Source organism: Fundulus heteroclitus, unplaced genomic scaffold (assembly GCF_011125445.2).
Source record: "Fundulus heteroclitus isolate FHET01 unplaced genomic scaffold, MU-UCD_Fhet_4.1 scaffold_217, whole genome shotgun sequence".
Lineage (NCBI taxonomy): Eukaryota > Metazoa > Chordata > Actinopteri > Cyprinodontiformes > Fundulidae > Fundulus > Fundulus heteroclitus.
In genome coordinates this window covers 177,501-203,855 of record NW_023396629.1, presented here as the reverse complement: position 1 = coordinate 203,855, position 26,355 = coordinate 177,501, and the positions used below count along the sequence as shown (strand labels likewise).

General features: G+C 40.6%; 1 protein-coding gene across 1 annotated transcript in view; it reads left to right on the top strand.

Moving 5' to 3' along the window:
* rnf34b (ring finger protein 34b) overlaps positions 1–26,355 on the top strand; it is a 34,691-nt gene that overhangs the window by 6,239 nt on the left and 2,097 nt on the right. The window contains exons 2-8 of the mRNA XM_036129775.1: positions 6,316–6,534; positions 11,152–11,628; positions 19,513–19,575; positions 19,684–19,885; positions 19,983–20,006; positions 21,300–21,341; positions 25,318–26,355. The exon at positions 25,318–26,355 is cut by the window's right edge and continues 2,097 nt beyond it. Of these exons, the coding sequence (XP_035985668.1) occupies positions 6,316–6,534; positions 11,152–11,628; positions 19,513–19,575; positions 19,684–19,885; positions 19,983–20,006; positions 21,300–21,341; positions 25,318–25,502 (1,212 nt within the window). The 3' untranslated portion in view covers positions 25,503–26,355. The remainder of the gene's footprint in view (positions 1–6,315; positions 6,535–11,151; positions 11,629–19,512; positions 19,576–19,683; positions 19,886–19,982; positions 20,007–21,299; positions 21,342–25,317) is intronic.

Below are 26,355 nucleotides of genomic sequence, written 5' to 3'. Positions count from 1 at the left end.
ACTTTGAATCTCTACACCGGTAGCTACATCTGGTTGCTTTGAAAAGTTTTCTGATTAAATGATCACACTCTGTTAGCTTATTATATTTTATCTATGTTTTACACTGTGTTTGCTAACAAATAGAGCAGAAACAAAGTGTTTTGTGTATATTTACCAAAACAAGACCACGTGACTGGAAATGTGACACCACGCATGCGCGCAATGAATAAACAAGGAGAAACTATGGAGCCCAAAGACATATGTACAACGTTATAATAAATACAGTATGTGTTCATTCTTACCTGTGAAAGATAATACCTGTAGATCTGGATTGTACTGTGAATTGGTCGGCATCTTAACCAAATTACCCCATCATGGCATTACTAATATGGCTGCGACATCAAGGTGCGATTCAGTGATCAGTGAGGCGTCTACGTATTTATCTGTGATGGAGCCAAGCGAGTCAGCAACGTCCAGCAGAGGAGCGAAAGGAAAGGGGTAAAATAACCTTAACCCCGTGGATCGGGTTGGACTTCAATCATGCCGAGCTGTCACTTTAATGCAAGGCATTGCAGGACAACCTAATGGCTCTTACATTAGCTGTCAGTTATCGCCATCTTGCTTTCTGATCGTTCTGTGGTCAGCAGATGGTGCAACAATGTTTATGTCTGCTGATGGTTCCCGGATCAAAGTTCTTTTCAGGCTCAAAAAGGGCTAAGTAAACACTTTTAGGATAAACAGTTGGAGTATATTGTTTGTTTTTGTGTTTTCTTTCTATGGTCAAAACAGTGCATCATATTCCTGCTGTTGCTAATAACTTTGTCCTTGTATTAATATTTTTTATTTCCCATTTGCTGCAAAATTTGCAAGCTGGTCTTGGGAGAACACTTAATGAGAATGCTGTGTGTAAATATTAGTGAGGCGCCGATCAATTGGCCAGTTTTTTTCTGCTTATCAAAAGCATGAAAACAGAAGTCTCAGACTTTCATGGTCTATAAATAAATGGACAGTATCTTCTTTAAAGCACTTTCTTGTTTAATTTAGTAAAGATCAGATACCTGACGATGTGCATTCCTTCATTCTGTGTTAGATTCAAAGGAAGTACCTCTGTGAAGGAACCTGCAGCACTTTATTTTATTTTTTCATCCATTGAATATGTCTAAAATTCAAAGAGAAATGTCCTAGAAGACGCATTTGGAGTTAGGAAGGGAGAAACACTGATGACGCAAACATTATCCTCCAGCTGACTTATCTCAAAAGCTAAGTTGTCATGCATCAGTGATTTACCATGGAATATGTGCAAATGTTTCATAAGGATGTATTTGAAGGAGTCTTTAGTGGAGTTCAGTGGCTGAATGGTGAACCTGTTATTAGCCAGTAAAAATCCATACTTGTACAACAATTTATAAAAAAAAAATCATCCTAATTGGTCTAAAAAAAGATTTTTGTTTTGTGTTTTCTGACTCATTTTTAGCGCTAATTAAATCCTCCGGTCTGCCTCATTGACCCAGTTACTTCTGGTTTAGCCTCCCAGATGCCAGTGCACTTGTTTCATATTTTCATAGCCAAAAAAGGCTCATTTTATGAGGTCAGGAAGCTGTTCGTCTAGTTGAGACTTTCCACTGTAGGTTAAGTCTGTGCCTCCGTCGGTTTTTTACTGCTTTGCCTCTGGCTTCCTTCAATAGATACAATTTAACTCATTTTCTAAATAACTAAACCCAGAAGATTTGAAATGTACTCTAACTTAAATGAACGTGAGTGTGTGGCTTTAATTTGAACTGGAGTTACTTGTTTTCATGAAAGGTGATTTTCTTCACGTTCTAAAACAAACCCAATAAACTGGAACCACCGACTCACAAAGGTTGTAAGTGACCTTAGAGAAAAACAGGCCCAAAGTTGCTTATAATAAGTGGACTATGGAACACTGAAGCTCACATAAACACCCCGCATGGATTGTGTGATAATGTTGTTATTCTGCTGAGAAAAGGCCAAATAAACGAAGCCTGCCTGCATAGACGTTGCAGGCGCTGGTATTAGGTCTGGATTAGGTCTAAGTGTTGGCTCCTTACGACCTCGTATCCAAAACTGACATTTCTCGCCAATCCTTCGGGCTTTTGGAAAATCAATAGAAAAAACTCCCTTCGTATGATCCTGATCATCATATCACGAGTCCCTCTGGCAGATATCGACGCAGCGGTGTTTTATTGTTGCCATAATATGTCTGTTTAAGGCGATATTCAGGACAGATCTGTTCACTATTTGACTGAAAAGTAAACTATTCAAGCTCCACTGGTCTATGTTTGTACGACTCTGGGTTGTTTTAAATTTTGCAATTTGACATCATTTGAGTAATGTCCTATAAAGGAAAGACAACAGCCGATTTATAGAACAATGTGAGAAAATAACTGTGCAGTATGCATGACTGAACAAGCAAACAAAAGCTAAAGCACGTCCAAATGGACATAAGCACCTGAGAGACAGTGTAAATGATTCATGATCGGATCAGGAACCCGTGCAACCATCTAGATGTTTATTGAGTCTGTTGTAGGCAGCAGAGTTTATAAAGTCTGACAGCGGCTGAGAGGAACGACTTGCGGAAACGTTCCTTAGAGCATCTATGATGCAGCAGTCTGTCACTCAAAGAGCTCTCCAGCTCTGCAACAGCTCCATGCATGGGGTGGAAGACATTATCCATCAGTGATGTGATTTTTCTTACAGTCCTTTTGTCTCCCACCACCTGCACTGGGTCCAGGGAGCATCCCAGGACAGAGCCCTGCTAATGAGTTAATCCAGCCGCTTCCTCTCAGTTACAGATAAGATGGCTGATGCCACCTCAGAGTTAAAGAAGCTCTTTAGGACCGCCCCTTGCACTACAAAAGACCTCAGTCTCCTCAGCAGATAGAGTCTGATCTGAGCCTTCCTGTGAAGAGCGTCTGTGTCCTGACTCCAGTCCAGTTTGTTGTTCAGGTGAACACCCACGTACTGATTTTCGCCCCCCTTTTACCCTGCAGGAACGACCTTCTTTTATTTAAAAACATTTCTTAGTAAGAAATGACTATTGAAACAGAAACTATACTTTAATAAATGTAATCTAAACAAGCCAGAGAAATTGTACAGCTTAGTACTGGGCTTTTATATTGATCATGATGCAGGCAAAAGGGAAAATGAGGAGGAGAGCCGAGAATAAAGGTAACATCAGCATTTTATAGAACCAAGAATGCACAATCCCATTCAAGGGAGTGTAGCTATATGACATCAGTGTTCCTCACATGACATTGGTGGAGAATGTTTCACCAGATTCCCAAAGTGACCAGGTTTTCCCCGGGATAACTGACCTGTTTTCAGTGCTTTTTGTCCTTTTGTGAAGGCACATCTCAACAAACAGTTCAGATAAGTCTGATAGTGACTAAAAGAGTCTACTATCTTAATGGATTGATGGGTTAAATCAAATAGTGCCTAAACTGAAGTGAAATTATCTGACCTGGGTTGAATAACAGAATCATTTTGATCGGCAACAAATCTCTTTTTATCTGGTTAGACAGTGTGTCCACATGTTTCTTTTGTGTAGGGTTTCTATTGTACAATGAGTCTGTTAGTATTCGTTGCTCTTTCCCCTCAATGGCTCTGTATATTTGTGGGTTTGTTCTTTTTTAAATTTCATTTAAAAAATGCTAATTTCTTTTCTAAATATCTGACATCAAAGATGACTGGAGAGCAACAATGCCTTCCATATTCCTAGAGGTGTGTGTACATCCCCTGTGAAGAAGCTCTTGTTGCTTGTCTGTTTGGGACTCCCCCGCCTGCAGAGCTTTCAGCCTGCTAATGGAAAGGACAGTGGGGGAAGTCGAGCTGCTGGCAAAAAGCCAGATAAGTCTCATTTTTTACAGCTGGACTGCAGTGGCTTCTCATCCTGTGCTGAAGGATGCAGTAAATGTTGCCTTTCAGTTGCTATCCTCCAGGACAAGGGAGGATGTATCTAACCAGGAAGACCGGAGGTTTTGTTGCTAAACAAAAGCTGAGCAAAGCATGGTGGTTTAACTGAATATGTGAAAATAAAGGAAAATATTATAATATTATATATCTATAATATTATTTAAATTTCAGCCAGGGCCTAGTTGCATGGATAGATAGGCTAACTGTTTGTGAATAGCTCACGAACCGACACTTTGGATCATTTTTGTCTATAATTTCTAATTTTTTTAATAGTTTGGACCTTAACATGTTGTTTCTTATCATTATTCATCAGATCACAGTGGATCATCGATAGAAGTCGGCAAAGACTAGACTGTATAGCTATTCCCTGCGAGAAAATCTGAAATGATTTAAGATTTATTTAATCAGTTTAATAATAAATGAATAGCGGGACAGGCGGGGCGAGCAGAAATGGACAGACTTTTACAAGAAGCCGTTGAATATTATTGATTTGAACTTTAAAGAGACATGACTGCAAGGGAGACACATTGACTGTCTGGCTGCGCTGCCTCCTTCCCAACCTGACTCCACAAATAGAGCCTTGTTCCTAAAGATTACATAAGGAAAAACCCTAGGCAGACGGGTGAGGTCAGATCACAGGGTGTTTGTGACAACTCCGAGCAGAGCGCTGTCTTAAGACGGGACGTGGCAGGACCCTGTGGATTGCATTGTTTTCCACACAGAGCCGCCTTACATTGAGCTTGTGTCAGCTATTGACTCTGGAAGCTGGGGAACAACAGAAGATGTGTCCCCCCCCCCCCCCCCCCCCTTCAACACACACACACACACACCTCATCTGTATGCTCCAAGGAGCCATGGCTCCATACACACTAGCTTTGCTCCGTGACTCTGCACTGTTGAGGCACGGAGACAAACCGAAACGTTGGGACTCTTAATCCACGCTGTGTTTCAACCTGCAGAGAAATAAGGTTCTACATTTCCTTCAGTCTAGCTTAATAACGTTTAAATGTGACGGGGGGAAAAAACGTCAACTTTACAAGAAGCTTTATCCTGGTGACAGTTTCACTGACTTCTGCTTTTAAACTGTAGAAGTTATTCTGATGTGTAATTATAGCTTATGTTAATGCTGTCCAACATTTGCTGGAGAAATTAAGGAAAAGAGTTGATGCCATCCACTGGCTTCCTTTTATAGAAACATAATAACTCATAAGCATAAGCATTTTATAATCAACTGAATCTAATTTGACCAAATCTAATAAAATATTGACAAATTGATCAAACCTCCCCCACTGAAGACTGCTCACTCCTGGTGATTGCACTGCTCCATATAACTTATTTGATGTGTTTTTAATCCGGTTTTATAGTTATTATTTTTATCTTTCATATGACCTTGAGTGTTGTGAAAGATTATTTTAAATAAAATGCATTGTTGTTGCTATGTTTATTATTAATGGTTTTGGGTTGAATTAAAATTCAGATTAATGCAAATCTGACTGTTTTGTACTTAATTAGTTGAATTACATATGTTTGTTTTTGTGAAGTGATATTTGGGGATTTTGTGCCTTATGATTAAAATGAATTCAATTAAATCCAATTGAATTGAGTAAAACTTAACTGCACTAAACTAAACCGAAATGAACTGACTGAACAGAACACAACTAAATTTTTGTTTATTTTAAGAAGCAAGCTCAACATGACCCTCTATACTACTGAATAGTGAAAATTGGCCGTGTTGGTTGGTAAAAATGACTTTAATATAGTCTCAAACATCTCAAACTCATGATGAAAACGTTTTTGAAAGTTATGCTCTCCAGTGAAAACACAACTTTTTTTTGCTTCAGCTCTTACATCATGGTAAGTTTCTGAAAAGGAGTACAGTAATTTGTGACACAGAATTGCATCAAGACAAAAATATCTAGAGTTCTGACGTTTCTTTTCAATTTGTGCAATTCTTGCATAGCTTAATTAAGGATCATGATTATATGGACTTAAAAATGCATGCTATAAACTAGGCATCTCCAACTTTTTAGAAGTTGAGAGCTACTTGTGTCATATGAAGGACCACCTGTACTGACTTATGAACTAGAAGAGTCAGAGCTCAGCTTAACTTTATGTAATATAAACATGTTTTTAATGCATTTATCATTTTAAATGAATGTCAATACAAGTATGATTAAAAAGGAGGAGCAACTAAATAAAATAACATTTTAGATGCAGCTCACTAGAGGGTTGTGCTATTTTTGAACAGGCTTGAGGGCACCATGTGTTTTCCTTGGGGGCTACCTGGTGCCCGTGGGGGCCATGTTGGTGACCCCTGCTAAATACAGTTAAGTAAGCAAACAAATGAGGATATGTGTTTCTTTATGTTAATCAGTGTGCAATTTGTGTGTTTGCCCTTGGCAGGCGGGGGCGTCGTCCATGTGGGCGTCATGTTGCGGGCTGCTGAACGAGGTGATGGGCACGGGAACGGTGCGGACACAGCAGCCGGGCTTCGGAGCGGGGGCGGGGCCCTTTCGCTTTGCCCCCAGCGCGGGGTACTCCACCTACCCCCCCACCAGCTCAGGGAGCGCCGGGCAGCTCTGCAAGGCCTGCGGACTGGCCTTCTCCGTCTTAAGACGCAAGGTAACCCCGGGCGAACATTAGAGTTGGATGAGTTTATACCAGTTTTACAAGAAAGGCGTGAAATATTAAAAAAGTTAATGCAGCCTAAACCAGTAGTATCTGAGACCGCAAATACTTTCCTCCCATTCTCACCACTATGGGATGGTTATCAGTTTAAATCCTAAATCTGCTGAATGAATTTTAGCACTTAGTGACTGGCTTGACTCTTTCAAGATTGCCATTTAGTCTTTTTTTTCTTTTCTTGTGGAGTTATGTAATGATTGCATGCTGCTTTTTAAATAGAGTTTCATGGTGCGTTCAAGGAAAACATGCATAATTACTAAGTCTTTTTTTGAATCGTGCAAACTCGTGCGAAATATCCAAGTAGTACGCTGTGCAGTATTGTATCCGATCTAATGTTGGGACTTTAAGATTAGTGAAACATTAAACACTCTTATCTGAAAGCAACCCTCAACCGTCGTTTTTTATTTAAAAATATAGCACAAGGAAAAAAGACATTCAATTTTAATGGTTTTAACTTTTAAATTCTTGTTTTTTTTATTCATGCTTTTGTAGCGTTTAGTAATCTTTCTGAACTGCGTGGACTACATTTCTGAGCTCTCGTGGTTTCTTTTGGGAGATGGCTCAGAAATCTTCACAGCTGGCTGTCACTAAACAGAGAAAGTTATAGTCAAAACTAAACTGAATGACAGTCCAATATTTATCCCCCAATCTGATCTTTATATACTACAAATATGGGGGTTGACATGCCTGCTACTCTGCCGAACCGCAGTAATCTTGACATTTCCTTGCTTCCTGTCCAACGCGGAGTTTTGTAGCTGAATAGATTTGTCTGGCAGTCGGACACATTAATAAGACCTCAGCCGCTCTCAGGCTTCCTCACTGCTCACTGCTTCAGATCGCACTTTCATCCTCCGCATGCAGCCAGTTGCCTTTTCTCCGACGGCGGGTCGACTCGACGTTTGAGTGTCAGCGTGATATTTTCGCGGCGTGGAAAAAGTCCCACCGGGGGGGGATCAGCCGCAGCCGATTGAAGAAAGGCGTCTGCTACGCTGGAAAAAGTGTTCCTGGTGGATCTGGGGCACAGTTGTGCTCGAGCGATAAGAAAATGTTTACCGCCGTGGCTGACCTGCTTTTCTGTCCATTTGAAGTGTCAATCTACTCCGTCGCTCGGTATCAATGATAAATGTCAAACAGCGCCGGGAGCTTCAAACTGTTTGTTTCTCTTCTCTTTACGCTCAGCGTGAAACGGCTGGATTAGTGTTGGACTTTATGCCGCTGGTTTATATGGTTTGTCTTTGTTGAGAACAAAAAAAAAAAAAAAAAACGCATCTCTGACTGAACATTTAGTTTTAAAGGTTAGGCCTTGTCAGCTTAAATCCATATATAATCCCTTGCAAAAATATTCACACTCCTTTTTCACTTTTTGTCAGGTTCTAACTAGGGCTGCACAATTATTTGCATTTGCAATGTAATCGCAATTTTTTTTAAAAAACACAATTTCCAAATGGCAGAGGTCTGCAATTTTTGGATATGTAACAATTAGTGAATCGGACGCGTCCTTTAGGTGTCAGTAATATGTTTAAAGTGGGTTTGCCTCCACATGGAAGGGAAGACAGTTGCAGCAGTGAGATAATCTAATTTTATTACTTGTTTTAGTTTAGTCTATTCAGGGGTTCTGGAAAGGAGGGTCCGTCGGATAGTCGAATCTCGGATTCAGGAAGAGCAGTGTGGTTTTCGTCCTGGCCGTGGAACACTGGATCAGCTCTATACCCTCAGCAGGATTCTTGAGGGGGTATGGGAGTTTGCCCAACCAGTCTACATGTGCTTTGTGGATCTGGAGAAGGCATTCGACCGTGTCCCCCGGGGGATCCTGTGGGGGGTACTCCGGGAGTATGGAGTACCGGACCCTTTAATAAGGGCTGTCAGGTCTCTGTACGACCGGTGTCAGAGTCTGGTCCGCATTGCCGGCAGTAAGTCGGACTCGTTTCCGGTGAGAGTTGGACTCCGCCAATGTTGCCCTTTGTCACCGATTCTGTTCATAACTTTTATGGACAGAATTTCTAGGCGCAGCCAAGGTGTTGAGGGGATTCGTTTTGGTGGCCTTAGGATTGCGTCTCTGCTATTCGCGGATGACTTGGTCCTATTGGCTTCATCAGGGTGTGATCTACAGCTCTCACTGGAGCAGTTCGCAGCCGAGTGCGAAGCGGCCGGGATGAAAATCAGTGCCTCCAAATCCGAGACCATGGTCTTGAACCGGAAAAGGGTAGAGTGCATTCTCCGGGTTGGGGAGGATGTGCTGCCCCTAGTGGAGGAGTTCAAGTATCTTGGGGTCTTGTTCACGAATGAGGGGAAGATGGAGCGGGAGATCGACAGGCGGATTGGTGCAGCGTCTGCTGTGAAGCGGGCGCTGTACCGATCCGTTGTGGTGAAGAGAGAGCTGAGCCAAAAGGCGAAGCTCTCGATTTACCGGTCGATCTACGTTCCTACCCTCATCTATGGTCACAAGCTTTGGGTCGTGACCAAAAGAACGAGATCCCGGATACAAGCGGCTGAAATGAGTTTTCTCCGTAGTGTGTCTGGGCTCTCCCTTAGAGATAGGGTGAGGAGCTCAGTCATCCGGGGAGGACTCAGAGTAGAGCCGCTGCTCCTCCACGTCGAGAGGAGCCAGTTGAGGTGGCTCAGGCATCTGGTCAGGATGCCTCCTGGACGCCTCCCTGGTGAGGTGTTCCGGGCACGTCCCACCGGGAGGAGGCCCAGGGGAAGACCCAGGACACGCTGGAGGGACTATGTCTCTCTGCTGGCCTGGGAACGCCTTGGGATTCCTCCTGAGGAGCTGGCCCAAGTGGCTGAGGAGAGGGACGTCTGGTCCTCCCTACTGAAGCTGCTACCCCCGCGACCCGACCACGGATAAGAGGTAGAAGACGGACGGACGGACGGTTTTAGTTTATATAATCGTACTGTTTTACCAAAGACGTTCAGGAATCTCACCATAGCATTAAGTTGTGGTCAATCAGTTCAGTACATAGATTTGTTTGTTGGTTGCACTTTGTGTTCAACAAGGATTGATGTCCAAATCAATTAAAAGCTGTTCTCATGAATAATATTCTGATTAATAAAAACATTAAAAGTTCTTGTATTAAATCAAATCGCAATTTTGGTTGAAATATATCGTAGGCAGAACGCAATAATTTCTGCTCTGAGTTGAGACGCAGCGGCTCTTTTAGCACCTAAAAGAGCCTAGCACAGCCATGAAACAGATTGATTTGTTGTTTGTATATGTTTAAAAAGACATGATAAATTAAACTGAAAAGAAAAAAAATATCGCATTAAAGATAAAGATAAAAAAATCACAATTGGATTATTTTCCAAAATCGTTCAGCCCTAGTTCTAAACACAAACTGCAGTATGTTTAATTAGGATTTTGTGTGAGAGATGATTAGAAAGTATTACGTGATCACAAAGTTGAAGAGAAATGATGCATGGCTTTCTAATAGTTTTTTACAAGTAAACATTTTTAAACTGTGGCGTGCATTTGTAGTCAGTCCCCTTTATACTGAAAACTCTGACTCGAATCTTGTATTTAGAGGTCACTTAATAAGTAAACAGAGTCTATGAATTCAATCTCAGTATAATTACAGCTGTTCTGTGATGGTTCCAACATTAGTGAACAACTAATTAGATGACACCAGGCAGGTCACGGATGAAGCTGTGAAGAAGCTTAAAGCAGGGATTCATCCATCCAGCCATTGTCTTCCGCTTCTCTGAGATCTTGTCGTAAGGGGGAACAGATCCAGTAGAGAAACCCAGACATTCCTCTCCCTGACGACGTCCTCAAGGTCATTCTGGGAGATCCCAAGGTGTTTCCTGACCAGATGGGAAATATAGTCCCTGCAGCGAGTTCTGGCTCTTCCTCAGGGTCTCATACCGGCAGGTTAGGTTGTAACATACATGCCAAGGTTTAAACATCTCCCAGAGATCTCGTCAGTCCATTATCCTAATCGGTAAAACATAGTGGGGGCAGCATCGTGCTTTTTTACTGCTGCTTAGCGAAGGAAGCTGGTCAAAGCTGATGGGAAGTTGGGTGGAGCTAAATACGGGGGAAACCTGGGAGAGAACCTGAAAGAGGCTCCAAAAGAGCTGAGCAGACCCAAGCATAGTAATGTATTATAATGGCCTAGTCAAAGTCCAGATCTAAACCAGATTGAAAATATGTGGCGAGACTCGAAAGCATCGCTGTTCACAGAAGCTCTCCATCCAACCTGACTGAGCTTCAGCTATTTTGCATAGAGGAACAGGCAAAATGCTGAATTTCAACGCATGCCACACATCTTTGTAATCTGAAAACCATGAATCCTTTTCCCCTCATGTAAAACAATTGTGTTTCTAGAGATTATAAAGTCTGACAGCACAGAAGCTTCTATTGGTATGAATACTGGAGCGCGTGTTTTATTTATCAAAGCAACACCTCACACGAGTACAAACAGCTCACTTGTTCCGTGCGTCTGTCAGACTCAAGTAAAACAAACAGTTTTGTCTGTGTAAAGACTTTTCCAGGCACAAGAAAGAGAATAACTGATCTGACGTCTGTCCCTTTTTTTCATCTCTCCCCTGCAGCACATCTGCTGCGACTGTAAGAAGAGTTTCTGCGCCCTTTGCTCGGTGCTGCAGGAGAACCTGCGCTGCTGCACGACCTGCCACCTGCTGCGCGGCACGGCCTTCCAGCGGCCCCGCCTCATGCAGCTGCGGGTCAAAGACCTGCGGCAGTACCTGCTGCTGCGCAACATCCCCACCGACACGTGCAGGGAGAAGGAGGACCTGGTCGACCTGGTGCTCTGCCACCAGGGGACGCGGGAGACCCCCAGACCCGTGATGGAGGAGGACGAGGAGGAGGAAGATGAGGACGACGACGACACGTGCGGCGATGAGGATGAAGACGACGGGGAAGAAGACACGGACAGTCTGCACTCGCTCCCCCACTCGCGTGCCGCGTCGCCGCCCTCCGCCACGCGCTCCGCCTCCGAACAGTCGGTCCTGTCGGCCTCCCAGGGGGACGTGCTCAGCCCGAGTGACAGTTCAGGGACCCCCAGCCAGGTTGGTGCCCGGATCGAGTTGCGTGCCCCGCCCTCCCCGTGCACACAAACATCAGTCCCTCGTCAACAGCAGCCGCACTTCCTCCACATCTGCCCTCATTCTATCCATAATAATTAATTTCAGAGGAGAAACAAACTTATTTACGAGCGTCACGGCGTCTGTTTGAAGTCAGGCAGACAGCCGCCCTCTTGTGCGCAGCTCCAGATCTTCATCTTTCCACACGCGGTCTTTATGAATGAAACCTGAAAACCCCTTTTGCTTTTGCTTTTTTTTTCTCCATGGATTTTCGGCGTCCCGCTGGAAACAGCTGTGTTTGTCAAAGCGCAGAGCCCTCACCCAGGCCAGTGAGGCAGCTTAAAGCCTTTGCCTTTTTATAGGTCTGTTACGTGAACGGATTCTGTTACGTAACAAGCGCAGAAGTTAAAACCGGCCCATGGCGTCGCTTCTGCAACCAGGGAATAGAAACACTGTGTCCCGTCATCCCTTGTCAGTACATATCTGTGTAAATACCCTTTTCTGGGGCCTTTATTCAGCATTATGATGAGTGTGCTGTTTAGACCGACCAACAAACAAACAAACCGCTAACAAACATATATGACCTAATTATGTTTACTGAAATAAAAAGCACACTCGAAGTCTAGACGGCAATCCTCTTTTAGATGTAACTGTGAAAGTCTAGGGTTAGCGTGTTAGTTTGGTAATGAGCTGCTTTCCTCCGCTTTTGGTCGCATTTAAATGTTTGAGGTCATCAAACAGAGTTTATAAGACAAAGAGTAAACTCAAAAAGTAGTTTTCAAATTATGTTTTTGTTTATTGAGAGCAAAAAGTTATCGGTCTGCTTAAAGTCATGCTGCAGTATCTCAATCGGATTTAAGTCCAGACTTTGACTAGGCCATTCTAAAAAAATTATTTAATCTTTATTTTTCTTTGGAGGGGTGTTGCTTGATTGTGAAAATGCTGGTGTTTGGCTGCAAAGTGAATAGGCCAACATATATGCTTATTAAAATCAATAACAACTAAATATTTAAAAAATATGTTTTTCTGAAATGCTCTGTTAGTTTTACGGCAGATGTAACAAGATGTATACTAGATCTGGGCGATAAATCGGTTTGATCGATTAATTCGAATTTACAATTTCTTAAGATTAAATTTTTGGAAAATCTGGATTTTATTTTGCCAATTGACTCATTGGGCTTCCATGAAGAGAACAGCGTGCAATGCTGAATATATGTTTAGGAAAATATATTGTCAAAATATTGTAAAGGGGAAACTTTTTTTACTGTAATAAAATGTACTTTAATTTATTCATTTACTTTTTCTAAGTTAGTTTGACGTTACACAAATGAGGTGAGGCCTGTTCTTAGCTCATTGTGTAAAAACCACTAGCAGCAAACATTTAGTTATATTTTAATTGTTTACAACAGCAGGGCCACCATCTTGTTTTATAAGCATGTTTCTCAGCTTGTATTTAGTTGCACTTTGAATTCAGGTCAACTCCTAGACGAAGTGCTTGAATTAAAAGCATCCTTTTAAAATAATTTCTTGAATTTTGTTTGGTGAAACGAAAAGGAGGTGGAAAAATCAATAAATCGCATTTGATACAATAAAATCGGAAATTTTATTTCTAGGCCATATTGCCCAGCTCTAGATGCATACCATCCAAAAAAATTCAGGTTTCGTCTCATCAGTCCATGTAACATTTTCCCAAAAGCCTTGGAGATCATCAAAATAACTTGTGTCAAATATAAGACCAGCCTTTGTGAGTTAAAATCGGCTTGTAAGTCTTTCTACTTTCTACTTTACAGCAGTCAGTATAGCTATGTTTTAATAATAAACTGTTGCCGATAAATAAACGACGGTTATCAATTAATGCTTGAATGCACCATGTCAGTTAGGCATTATAACTTTTTGGCAAATTGTAAATAACTTAAAAAGCCTTGGACGCAGCCAACAAAAACGACTAAACTGCATGCAGAAAACAAAAGAGAAAAAACTCAGAATCCCAGAATGCACAGTATTAGCCCATTTTCCTGCATAATTCCCAAGAAGGAGGAGTCACAGCTTCAATCCCCGTAAAGTCATGGAGCTACAAAGCTCTACGCAGGCTGCATTGGGGAGGACACATGCGTGGTCATCTTCATCATGCTGGCAAGCTAAAATACTGCATCTTTGAAGAAAACCTTGACTCTAAAGTAAAGAGAGAAAACTGGTTTTGGATACAACAATTAAAATTATTGTTTAGCTTTATTTGTGGTGCTTGACTGCTTGAGTGCTAACAAGCCTCTGAGCCACAAACTTGTTTTATAAAGTTTACGATTTATAAAGAGTCGCTTTGATTAAACAGAGTAGGCTCACGCTGCAGGAGCAGTGTTTTTATTTCATCTACTCTTGCTAACCTGCATAATATTTGTCTTCAAAGTCCTAGTAAAAGTAAGATCACCGTGTTTTGATTTCCCAAAAAGAAATGCCAGATGTGCCAGTTGTGAAACACTTTAATAAAACTGTTAACTTAAAGAAGACTTTAACATTTTTAAAATGTGCCTTTAATGTGCATTTATGAAGGGTAACAATAGTTATGCTCTCACAAGTCAACAATATATGAATAACGTAAAAACTCTGGAATTAAATGATGATTTAAAAATGCCTCTTCTGTTTTAGGATATTTACCTGTAACAAAATAGTTGCTCTACTTTGAAGTTTTACAGGACAAATAAACAAAAATCTGAGTAAATAAGTATTCTTTCTTTTCTTTTCAGTTTAACAGTAAAAATAAAAAGTTGCCTGTAAAGGCCTTAGTTGTCCTATTCATTCTAATTCTTACTGCTGCGCTTCAAATTAGCAAACACATTCTTTCCGCCTTCATCTCGCCTGATTCCGCCAAAACTTTGGTAAATATGACCCATTTTTCAGACAAACAATTATTTTTGCCAGTGTTTCAGTCAGGTTATGTGCAGCGGTTTCTGCCGCCTCAATGGGTGGGTGTGTTTGTAACCTCCCTTCATTTTGTTTGCACGCCAGCCTTCTGCCAGTCAGAGTAATGGATTATGGCTGGGAATATTTTCACTTCTACCAGGGTTACTGCCATCTGTAGAAACCCCGCAGTGCTGGATTTCTTTAAGGGCGTCACGAGTGACTTCAAAGTAACGGGTCGACCAACACTGACAGTAGCTTCAGTCTTGGTGCGGGTTCTGCAAAACCTTTTAGCTGTGTCAGAGTCTTTAAATGCCTTTTTATTAGCAACACACATTACAACCCTTGGGTCTCTAGCTATTGTAAAGCATGAAGTGTCAATGCACCTTCTACTGCAAATACAGCATCCACTTTTCCACCCAACATTATGCATTATCTTATTAAAACAGTGTTTCATTGCTGCCTCTGCTTTGCATTGTGAACTGGTTGTTTGAACATACAGCAACTGGTGTCCTCAATTAGCTTTCAAGCTAATTTAACCTCAAAATAAGCCATGGTTCTCAAACATAAATATTCACACAGAACTTTGATGTCACCTCATCATTTTACTGATCGTTGGCTTCAGCTTTATTATTATTTGTCATTTTTCCTTCCATAATAGGGCTGTACGATATTGCCAAAAATCAGAATTGCGATATATTTCAGCCGAAATTGCGATTTATTTAAACTTTTCTTTGCAATAACCACAAGTAACGAAAATGTCCTGTAGATAAAGATGTTTGTGAACAAGGACTATTTATTTTTACTGTTTTTATTAATCAAAATATTATTGTTCAAGAGAATAGCTTTTAATTCAGTTGGACATCAATCGTTGTTGAGCATAAAGTGCAACCAACAAAATCTATGTGTTAAACACTTCGATCAGTATTTAATGCTATGGTGAGATTCCAGAAAGTTTCTGGTAAAAAAAAAAAAGTATTGATTATATAAACTCTAAAACAAATAATAAAAGTAGATTATCTCATCGCTGCCACCCTCTTCCCTTCCATGTGGAGGCAAACCCACTTTAAACATATTATCAACACATGAAGGTCCTATCCATTAATTGTTATGTAGCCAAAAATGGCAGACTTCTGCAATATGGTAATTGTGGGTTTTTTTTAAATTGTGATTATAATGCAAATGCGATTAATTCTCCAACCCTGTCCCCATAGTTTGGTAGTTTTATATATTCTTTTCATTTTGACTTAGCAGTTTACTTGAATGCTACTGGTCTAGGTGACGAGTTTGTTGACTGAAGCATTTTAACTTGAAGTATTTTGTTGATGAATTCTTGTATTTTGATAGAAGTCGTTCTGTGTACGTGTGCCGTTACCTGCTATTTGAGAACACAGGTACGTTATCATAGGACAATCCTTAACGTGGGTTCCTATGATAGCACACCTCACCAGGCTGTTTTTCCTAAAACAAGAATTGACAGAGGCCTAGAGCTGTTGCCTTTGGCACTTATCAATATTTACTTATTCAAACCTGTTGTTGCACGACAACACGTTATGCATTCATTCATAAGTGCTTCCCAGTTCCTGCTTATGTTCAAAGTTCCAGTGCAAAAGCTAACATGAAGTCACAGAAAGCATTTGATCCAGAAGGTTTGGCTGTTTGACTGAGACAGGCGGCTGCCGGTGTCTCTGAGGAGCTTCCTCTGAGCACGAAGTCTGTGCGAGGGCGGTCGTGTAGCAATGCTGACGGATGCATTATTAAAACGTCTTCATTAGAGGACGACGGTGGTCTGCAGGAATGTGCGGAGGCACGGGAAGAACGAGACAGTTTGTTTTATTGCACTGAGGCGGAAACAATAAACTCCATCATATTAGACGTTACAGGCTCTCTTTTGTCAGGGAGATAAAAGGGGACAAAAGTACAGCAATGGCTCAGCTGACGCAGAGCCGTGCGCGCTCGCAGACAGATCAGCGCCGGAGTCTAAATGCGTCTTTCTTAGTCGTACTTCTAATCCAGCCATTTTCTGACCTCCTCCTTCAAACGAAAACGCAACGATAAATCAGTCGTTAACCTTCTGCTCCTTACATGTCGGATTGGCAGCTTGACAAGATGAAATCAAACGAGTTAGACGGACTTTTTTTGTCGCTGTATTGAAAGTAAAATGCAGCCAGATAAGAAATGAACGTTTAAATACTTTGTCCTGATCAGATAGTTTTATTTAGATTGCTTAACACTGGAGAAGTTGAACTGTGTTTTATTATATATCATGCTATTTTGTGGTTTTAGTCTGGCTCTGAACTTGGTTATAATATTAACAAAAAAACATGTAAGAATATATGAATAAACATATAAGATATATACATATAAGAATTATACAACAATAAAAGATTGTCTTTCCAGTTAGATGGAAGATAAATAAATGTCTTTTACCCCAATTTTTAGCATTTATGTACATTAAGGACACATTAAAGAATCACTGGCATCCTGAGGCTCCACTCACTCCAATAACCAAATTAACACCTACCCTATTTATTTCACTCAGACATTTGTGATAATTAATATGCATACTTTCTTTACACACAAACACACACACACACACACACACACATATATGTATATATATATATATATGTGTATATATATATGTATATGTTTATGTGTGTGTGTATGTATGTGTATATAATATCTATATATTATATATATATATATATATATATATATATATGTGTGTGTGTGTGTGTTCTATCTCTATCTATCTCTCTCTCTATCTATCTCTCTATCATCTCTATCTATCTCTATCCTCTCTCTCTCTCTCTATCTCTCTCTCTATCTCTATATGTTTCTGTGTATACCGTCTGGGCAGGTAACAACTAGCAGTGGGTCTTTTACAGTACTGTGGAGGGATTTTAGTATGAATATTCAGTTTAAGGTCATACCACAGCATCCCAATTAGATTTACCTCTGGACATCTGGCCGTTGTTTACATCCCACCACAAGCAGGCACATCAGAGGCAGAAATGACATAGAGAAAAAAACACGCTGACTCTCTCATCCTTGTTCTTGGGGATTTAAACGCCGCAAACCTCTCCAATGAACTTCCAAAATACAGACTGCATGTAGAATGCCCGACCGGGGATAGTAACACACTGGATCATTGCATACCACGCTCTGATCACTGTCTGCTTCATCTCATCCCAACTTACAGGTAAAAACTGAACACCTGTAAGCCTGTGGTTAGGGCTTGTTTGGAAGTCGACTGATGAGTCAAAACAGATGTTGCATGCCAGATTGGAGGTTGTTTCAAACTTTATCCGCTGACCTGAATCATTTCACTAACGCTGTGACATCCTATATCAGGTTTGGTGAAGACAAGTGGAAGTGTTAGACGAGTCGTTGTTTTCACCTCAATACTCTCCAGTTGATGTAATTTTAGCCCGGTTTTTGTTAGCATTGAATAATTTAAACTGAGTTTAACTGAGAGAAGCAAAGCTTGCAGGGCTTTAGGTGTTTGTTTGTTTTTTCTGGGTACTTTGTGACCTCCATCACCAATGGAAAAGGAGGAGGTCCACCACTGTTCCAGGTTTTCTCCATTTGTGGGTAAAGGCTCTCTCTGTGCTTCACTGAAGTCCCCAGGCCTCAGTAATGTATTAATAATACCCCAGTCATGCAAATGACTTTGTTGCTCATTTGTTCTGAAATGTCTTTGGATTCAGGCCCAAAGAGTTGCTTTTTTTTATCTTTTACCCTACATCAGGCTCTGTTTAAGTCATTTCTTGATTTTACTGGTCAGACAGTATTAGGGCCTGGATGTGTCTCGTGAAGCTGAACCCAAAAAAAAAATCTCTCAAGTGGGATTATTACCATTTGAAATAAGCCTGGGTTGGCTTGGATACCCCCCCCTCCAAACAAATTAAATCATTATTTGAAAACTGGATATTTCTTTTTACTCTCATCATCTTTGTCTGATTAACAAGTATGTGTTTATTTCAAACCTTTAAGCGTGACAAAAAGACAAATAATAGAAGAAATCTAGGATGAATGTTGTAGATTGATCAGGAGCAACTGCAAGTTTGTCTATTAATTAATAACCTGTTGTCAGGTATTTAGCACCGTAAATCACTATTAAAAGTTAATCAGACGTGCTATAAGGGGGAAAAATAATGTATTGCTCTCCCCTGTTAATCTTCTGGATGCCAGCCCTCAAGAAACAATATCCCCCTCTTTGGTCCTAATAATTTAATAATAATTATATACATCAAAAGACAGCATGGGTCTATAGCAACCTATCTTTACGACATAATTATGTTGGTACAGTTCAGTAGCACAGCAAGCTCTCTACCACCACAATGGCTGCTGTGTAATAATATTTTGAGCCTGTGACTGTACATTGAAGGTTCACCTATAGGAAATGAGGAAAAGGTGTAGATTTCTTGTCAGTGTCTGACCAATCCTGCTCATGTTGGAAGTTATTATATGCTACTAAAATTTGGTCTTGCAAACAGCTAGAAGCAAAAAAAAAAGGATAAATATTTAAATTTTTCATTGTGAAAATGTTGAGGAACCCTTTTATGGATGTCTTGGCTTGAGAGCAAAGGGAAGGAATCAGTACACATGAAAGCTGTATTATGATTTGTTAGGGCTTGGACAGAAAGCATGCCTCCTTCGATTCATGTGAAGTTTGCATATCTTGAATCAAACAGTTTCATTGAACTGTATGACCAATGAAACACTTGTTTGCACCGGAGGAAAGCTTAAAGGCTTTCTCTCATTTGGCGTGAGATGAGTTTCAGGCAGAGCGTGAACGCGAGACACGCACACGCCAGAGGACGACATATTTTCTCCGGAGACGGTCTTTCTTCAAGCCTCGTGGGCTTTTTAAGGCATCAGAAATGGCGATTATGTTGATGTCTGTCAGCTGAGCATCAATCTGAAAGTTAAACAGGAATTTCACTGTGCGTCTATTCACTCCCGCAGGAGCACGAGGGTACTCCAACAGCATCCCTTTTGAACCTGGAGCCCGCTGAAAACATCTTAGAGGTGCGCTTGGCTGTTTCTTTGCACATCCACAGAGCTGCCTGATCCTTATCGCAGGCGTCTTTGTTGAAAAGTCGCTGATTAACAGCTGCGCTCCCGTGCGGATTGTAGGTCAGCCCGGCAACGCAGAGGAGAATCAGGGCCTCGCTGTCTGACCTCGACACAGAGGAGGCCATAGAGAACCTCTCCGTGCGGCAGCTGAAAGAGATCCTCGCCAGGAACTTTGTCAATTACTCCGGCTGCTGCGAGAAGTGGGAGCTGCTGGATCGAGTGCATCGGCTCTACAGGGAGAACGAGCAGAACAGGAAATCCAGTAAGACTGAGACTTCGTTTTTGTTTGAAATATTACAGTGACCTTTAATGTGATGTCTGATTGCCTTTCTTTGCTTTTTTTCTTGCTCTTCTTTTAGTGGAAAACGTGAGCATAACTGCAGGTAATTATTTATTTTTTTATTTGCATTTAAGGTTTTGAGTAATTGCGTTATTTTTAACTATAGTTAATTGCTTTGAATAAATCAGGAAGTAAAGTGCCTTGCAATAGTATTCACACACCTGTTGAACTATTTCTTATTTTTACAACAGCTACAATCTTTAGTGTATTTTATTTTAACTTTGCGTAATAGGCCAACACAAAGTGGACAAAAATTATATATAACTTGTTGTTTTTTGAGTCAAAACCACCTTTGCAATAATTACAGCTGCAAATGTTTTAAATATTTTGTCCATTCCTCTATGCAAAATAGCTCAAAGTTGAGTCAGATAGGATGGAGAGCATCTGGTAATTTCACTGTCTCAAGTCTTGTCACGGTTTCTCATTTGGATTCAGGTCCTGACTTTGACTGGGTCACTCTAACACATGAATAATTCCTTTATTTTTGCCATAAAGGCTGGATTTGTGAACTGCATGACAACTCTTACTTGAGCTGTGGATGTCTGCAGCTCCTCCAGAGTTATTAGGGCCCTCTTGACCGCTCTTATCAAGGCTTTCCACGCTGTCCATGTCTTAGTAGATTTGCAGTTGTGTCGTCTGTGTCCGTTTTTGGATAACGGGCTGAACAGAGCTCTTTTAAGATGTTAAAATCTAACGATTTTGTTTCGTAACCTAACGCTGTTTCAAACGTTCTTACTTTACTCCTGGCCAGTGTGCTGCCTGAATTCAATTGGTTTCACCTGATTTCTTTTAGGGGTATCAGAGTAAAGGGGCATAAAGAGAAATGCACACCATACTTGATGTTTTTATTCGTACAAAACATTTATGTTACGTACACTATGAATATGATGTAGTATTTTAAGTTTTAGACTTTAATTTGGGGAACCTTGGTTCAAATCATGGTTGTGTCATGAAAGGCATCTGATGTAAAAACACCACCATGTCTGAGTGTGAGATTTAATAACTTGCCGTGACAAGCATTGAATAGGGAGTAGCTGAATATGTATATATATATATATATATATATATATATATATATATATATATATATATATATATATATATATATATATATATATATATATATATATATATATATATATATATATATGAGCTTATTAGTGTTGACGGAATATATAAAACCTCAACAAAATATACCAAAGCCTGTGGTGAAAAGCGAGGCATCATAAATCAGGACACATTTGATGAAAAGAAAACTATACCACCATTGTACTTCGCCTTTGTTTTCCATTAACTAATTGATTTTCTTTATTATTGCCCATTCTTATCCATGAAGTGGTCGCATATCCTCCGTCCCTTTGCAACAGTGGAGTTGGAGGTAAGCTAAAACCAAGCTATCCTTTTCATTTCCTTCACGAGTTGTTGTGCACTCTGTTCATTTTGCCAGCAGGACGCAGTGAAGGCATGCTGCAGCCATTTGTTTTGCTCGTGTCATCCTTTCCATCCTGTACGTTATCTTATTACGGTCATTGATTTGTGCCTGCTTCAGTGTTTCCACGTTCTACATTTGATGCGTCTCTTCCACTCTGCGTCATCTGCTTTAATTCTGAGGGACAGCGTCTTGTGCTGTCATTAATGCGCTCTATTAAAGCTTTTACCTCTTGACGAGCCATCATATTACTGCTGCAGCAGCACGTCTCCATCAGGTGTAATTACATTGTCAAGCGTCTCGGCTGACACGAAGGCCTCCAGGACCTTATTAGCCCACTTAGCATTCAGCTGCAGGGAGGCAGGCGGGCTGCAGCTGCATCGACTTTTTGCCTGTCACGGCAGCGGGAGCCGGATTTAGGCCAGCCGGCTGATCGCTCAGCATTTGACTCCCATAAGTCAGCGCTCTGACACGATTTAAACTGATTCGATGCCTGTAGCTTCCCCTCCTTAGTTGGGCTTGAACTAGAGGAAAAACACTCCCTTCAGTTCGGAGCACGAAAACTGTCGGAGTTTAATCAAATCAGCGACAAATAGTTACAGAGATAATGTGATGGACATCTAGAAATGAAAGAGCAGATTGGCACCGGCTAAAGAAAGAGGGGAGAAACAGAAAATGCAAAAAAAAAAAATAGATAAAAATTTTTAAAAATTAGATATGTTGATAGAGTTACAGCATCACAGATCAGCTATTAGCTAAAAACATTTATACACTGTATGGAGTTTCTCTCTAAAACTAAAAAAACTCAACGTAAAAATAGAATGTGTGATCATAAAATATATGATTTATTATATGATAACATAATGTAAGCAAACATATTAGGTAACATGTGTCAGCACTATGTTTGGTGTCTTACACTAAGTATAAACTTTGCACTCTCCTCTGTGCTCTGTTTTTAAGTTGTTTTTACAGCTTGTTGTGTCACAAACCTGAATGTGTTTAAATTCATTCTTATTGCCCTGGAGCCGAACAATACATACAACTGCGACTGACTGCCGTCACAATTCAAATGTGTGCAGTCGCAAAGGACTACTTAGAAATAAAATTGTAGACATGAATTCAAATTCTGCTTGCTAGAAAAATATTTTGCCAGTTTTGCTGTCTTTTATGTCCACACCTAATGCTAATGAGCAAGATGCTGAAACTCAAAGAGAGAGGTTAGAGTTAAGATGGAAAGAGGAAAGTGGAAGAGCAAATGCAGGCTAATTGCAGTCAATACCGTCGTTGCATTATTCAGCAATAGCTTTTCCGTTTTCATGGCTTTCTTACATCATGTAGATGTATTGTACATCTGTTAATGCATTTCAGTCTGTTGCACCATCAAGCTGTATTGATATAACAGTTTTGTAGCAATTCAAAGTCCTGCTTGAGATTAAAGTTTCAATTAATATGGGCTTCACATTAAAAACATTTGCAGAAATGGAATGAGTGAACTAATATCTGAAAAACTCCATTAAAACATGACAGGTGCAGATCAACCAATCAGAACTTTTTGTCCACAGTACCTATCTGAGCCATTTAAGATTAGACATTAGTTCAATATTTTATTACATTTATTCAAATCATTCTCATGTATGTGTTTAAACCCCAGTAGCTTTAAAGTGCAGTAAAGTAACAAAACATTTTGTCAGTATTACTTTATAAAGTCTGAATTATTATTGCAATTGAGCCCAGTTTAATTCACTTCCCAGTGACGTTCTGGACGCTGCAGTCTATCTGATCTGTTTTTCTTGGCCCAACGGGAGTCTCTCCAGGACAGCCTTGTGTTTCTAGACATCTATTTGGCTTGGCACAGCTTTCTACCGGCAGATAGAAAGCCTTGGCCCTGCTGATGATGTCTTCATGCGGATCAGTTTGCTTCAGTGCAAGGCTAGCGCTAGCAGCTGTGCTCTCTGTTTTGATATGACTCGTTGACCATTCAGCTCGTGATGTATTTTAGTTTGGTCCCAGTGGATTTTATATGCACCAAACTTGCATGAAAAGCTGCTTTTGCCTTAACGATTAACGATTTTGCTTTGAACGTCATAAAGTTTACTGGCTGTTGTTTCAGCTGCTCTCTGCGACAGCCAAGACAGTCTGTCTTTCACGGTCAATTTGTTCTCAAAGGATAAAAAGAGAAATCATAACTAAAAATAAGTAAATGTTTCTTGATATTAATGTATTTCTCTTTGATTTGAGCAGGTAAATAAGATTATTTGCCAATGGAATGAGTATTTTTACCCCTAAAATAAGATAATTAGATATACTGCACTTGAAATAAGATGATGGAGACGAATTGTTCCTATTTTAAGTGGAAAAATCTTATTCCATTGGCAAATACTCTTATTTACCTGTACAAATCAAAGAAAAATACTCTCATTTCAAGAAATATTTTCTTATTTGTAGCTCTATTTTTGCAGTGAGACTGGATAGATCCATGGATCCTCTATACCCCTTTAACCCTGTTCTGGGTCCAGGCAGTGTTCGACCCCCCCAGACAGGCCTTCACTCTATTACAGACACAGTGAAAACATGCAAAATACAAATATAGCACATAAAATCATACTTTGCTGAGCGTGCTTTGGTGGCACAGTGGTTAGCGCACACGACCCCTTAGTCCTTGACGTGGCCGACCCGGGTTTGACTCCGACCTGTGGTTCTTTGCTGCATGTCTCTCCTCTATTTCGTACCCCATTTCCTGTCAGCCCACTGTACAAAAAATGAGCCACTAGTGCTGTAAAAAGCTCAAAAAATAAAATTAAAAAAGATCATACTTTGCTGAAATAATAACTTAAGTGTATTTATAAACTCCAAAGACAGGCTTGTGATGAAAACTGGTTTATATGTATAACCAAATCTGTCATCAGGAAATCAACAATGCAGAAATTTTTATTATTATTATTATTATTTTTTATTTTTTTTCCCAGTGTCCTGTCTAGCAATATGGCAATAGGAATTGATATCTCAATGCCAGATAGAGCTCGACAGATTTTGCTTTTACAAGTGGAGCAAACGGCTTTCGCCATAGTGCTCCACTTGATTTATGCTTGTAAATAGCTTTATTATGATTCCTGCAAGGAGAATTTCAAATTATATGGACATGACAATGGGAGAGTAAAGGAAGAACAAAAAGTGAAAGAAAAGAAAAAAAAGAGTAGAGGTGAAAGAAAGAGGAGATAAAAGGGAGAAAATGATAAAACCTTCTTTGTCTGCTCCATCACCTGGAAAGAGACACAAAAAGAACAGCACAACCAACAGACATAAAGCAACAGATACACTCTAATAACACCTAGATGCCATTGCTTAATCATATATATTATTATGTAAGCTGACATGTGTAATGTGATATTTGAAAAAAGAAAGTGAAAGAACATAAATAAATAAATAAATTATAAGATTACTGTATATAAGTGAACACTTAATACCTGGGACCCAGCACCTGTGGGAGATGTGAAAGTGCACTAGTTTAGGTGAAGATTATCCAGAAATTATTATTATATTATTATAAGAGAACAAAATTAGCGAGAGAACACAAGAATCGCATAAAGGACAAAAAAACGAAATCTAAATTGTCTTCGCAAAATCTTAAAAACATAAATAACACAAAAATCGAAATGTCTGAATAATAACATAAAATTTGTTCTCCAAAAATAGTGAACTCAAGCATGAGCTCCTTTATGATGCTCAGCTTTAGCCTTGTTTTCAAAAGATAAGAGGAAATAATCACAAAGGAAAATACTGTAATACTCTGTAGGAGATTATATTTGAGAGCTGCGGAGGAAGAAAGGGCGCCTGATAGTATGGATGGCGTGAACAAATCAGTTTACCTCTGATCTACGGGCAGCTCAATAACCGTCCCTGCAATATCTTCCATTTCCCTCCACAGATGGTGTCCGAGCTCAGCTGGCGGCGGACGAAAACCTCTGTCGCATCTGCATGGACGCCATCATCGACTGCGTGCTGCTCGAGTGCGGCCACATGGTGACCTGCACCAAGTGCGGCAAGAGGATGAGCGAGTGCCCCATCTGCAGGCAGTACGTGGTGCGGGCAGTGCATGTCTTCAAATCCTAAAACTCGTCCCGGTTTCCGCGGGCGTCGGACCGTGCGTGGCCCTGAACCAGGCGCTGAGGAGGAACCGCCGTGTGCGTGACGTCTCACGGGGGGCCTGATGCTGCAACAATTGTGAGACTTTCTTCAGACTAGACTGTTGCCTCCGGCCCAACAACGTTTCCCCCCCCCCCCCCCCCTCCCTCCCTTCGTCCCAACTTGTCCAACTTGTCCTCCGGCTGCACCAGGTCTCCCACTCTGCGCAGCGGACACCATCACGACTCTCTGCTTTAAATCCGTACTTGCAGGATAGAAGAGGAGGCGGTCCTGTGGACATTTTGAGAGGGTCCGCCTGTCGATTGTGGTGATAGATTTGAGATCCCAGGGTTAGAGTCGATATGGTTTACACTGTCATGCCACATGACACTGTGTGATCTCCCTCAGTGTTCATTAGGATGTGCAATATCAGAGAAAAAGGTGTGTGCGTGCGTGTGTGTCTGTTTTTAGGGAAACATCAGCCACTTCATCCATCACACACAGGGGGAGGGGGGGCGTGTAAGGGTGCCAAACAACGTGGATGATTTGGTTAAGATCTCACAGTATGCATCTCATAACCAGCAAGCTTGGTTTAATAGTTTACTTTTGTTCTTTTTCAGAACAGCTTTAGAAAAACAAAGTGTGTACACATGTTCCTGATAATGAGGGGAAACAAGATTTATTCTGATAAGAAAGAAAAAAAAATCTGAAGCTTTATCTGGACCACGTTTCCAGTCGCTTATTTGTCAAGAACATGATTTTATCACGTAAATTTTAGAGCACTGTGTAATTTACCGTTCTTCTCCTGGAGGAAAAAAAGAAAAAAAAAACCCTGACAGAA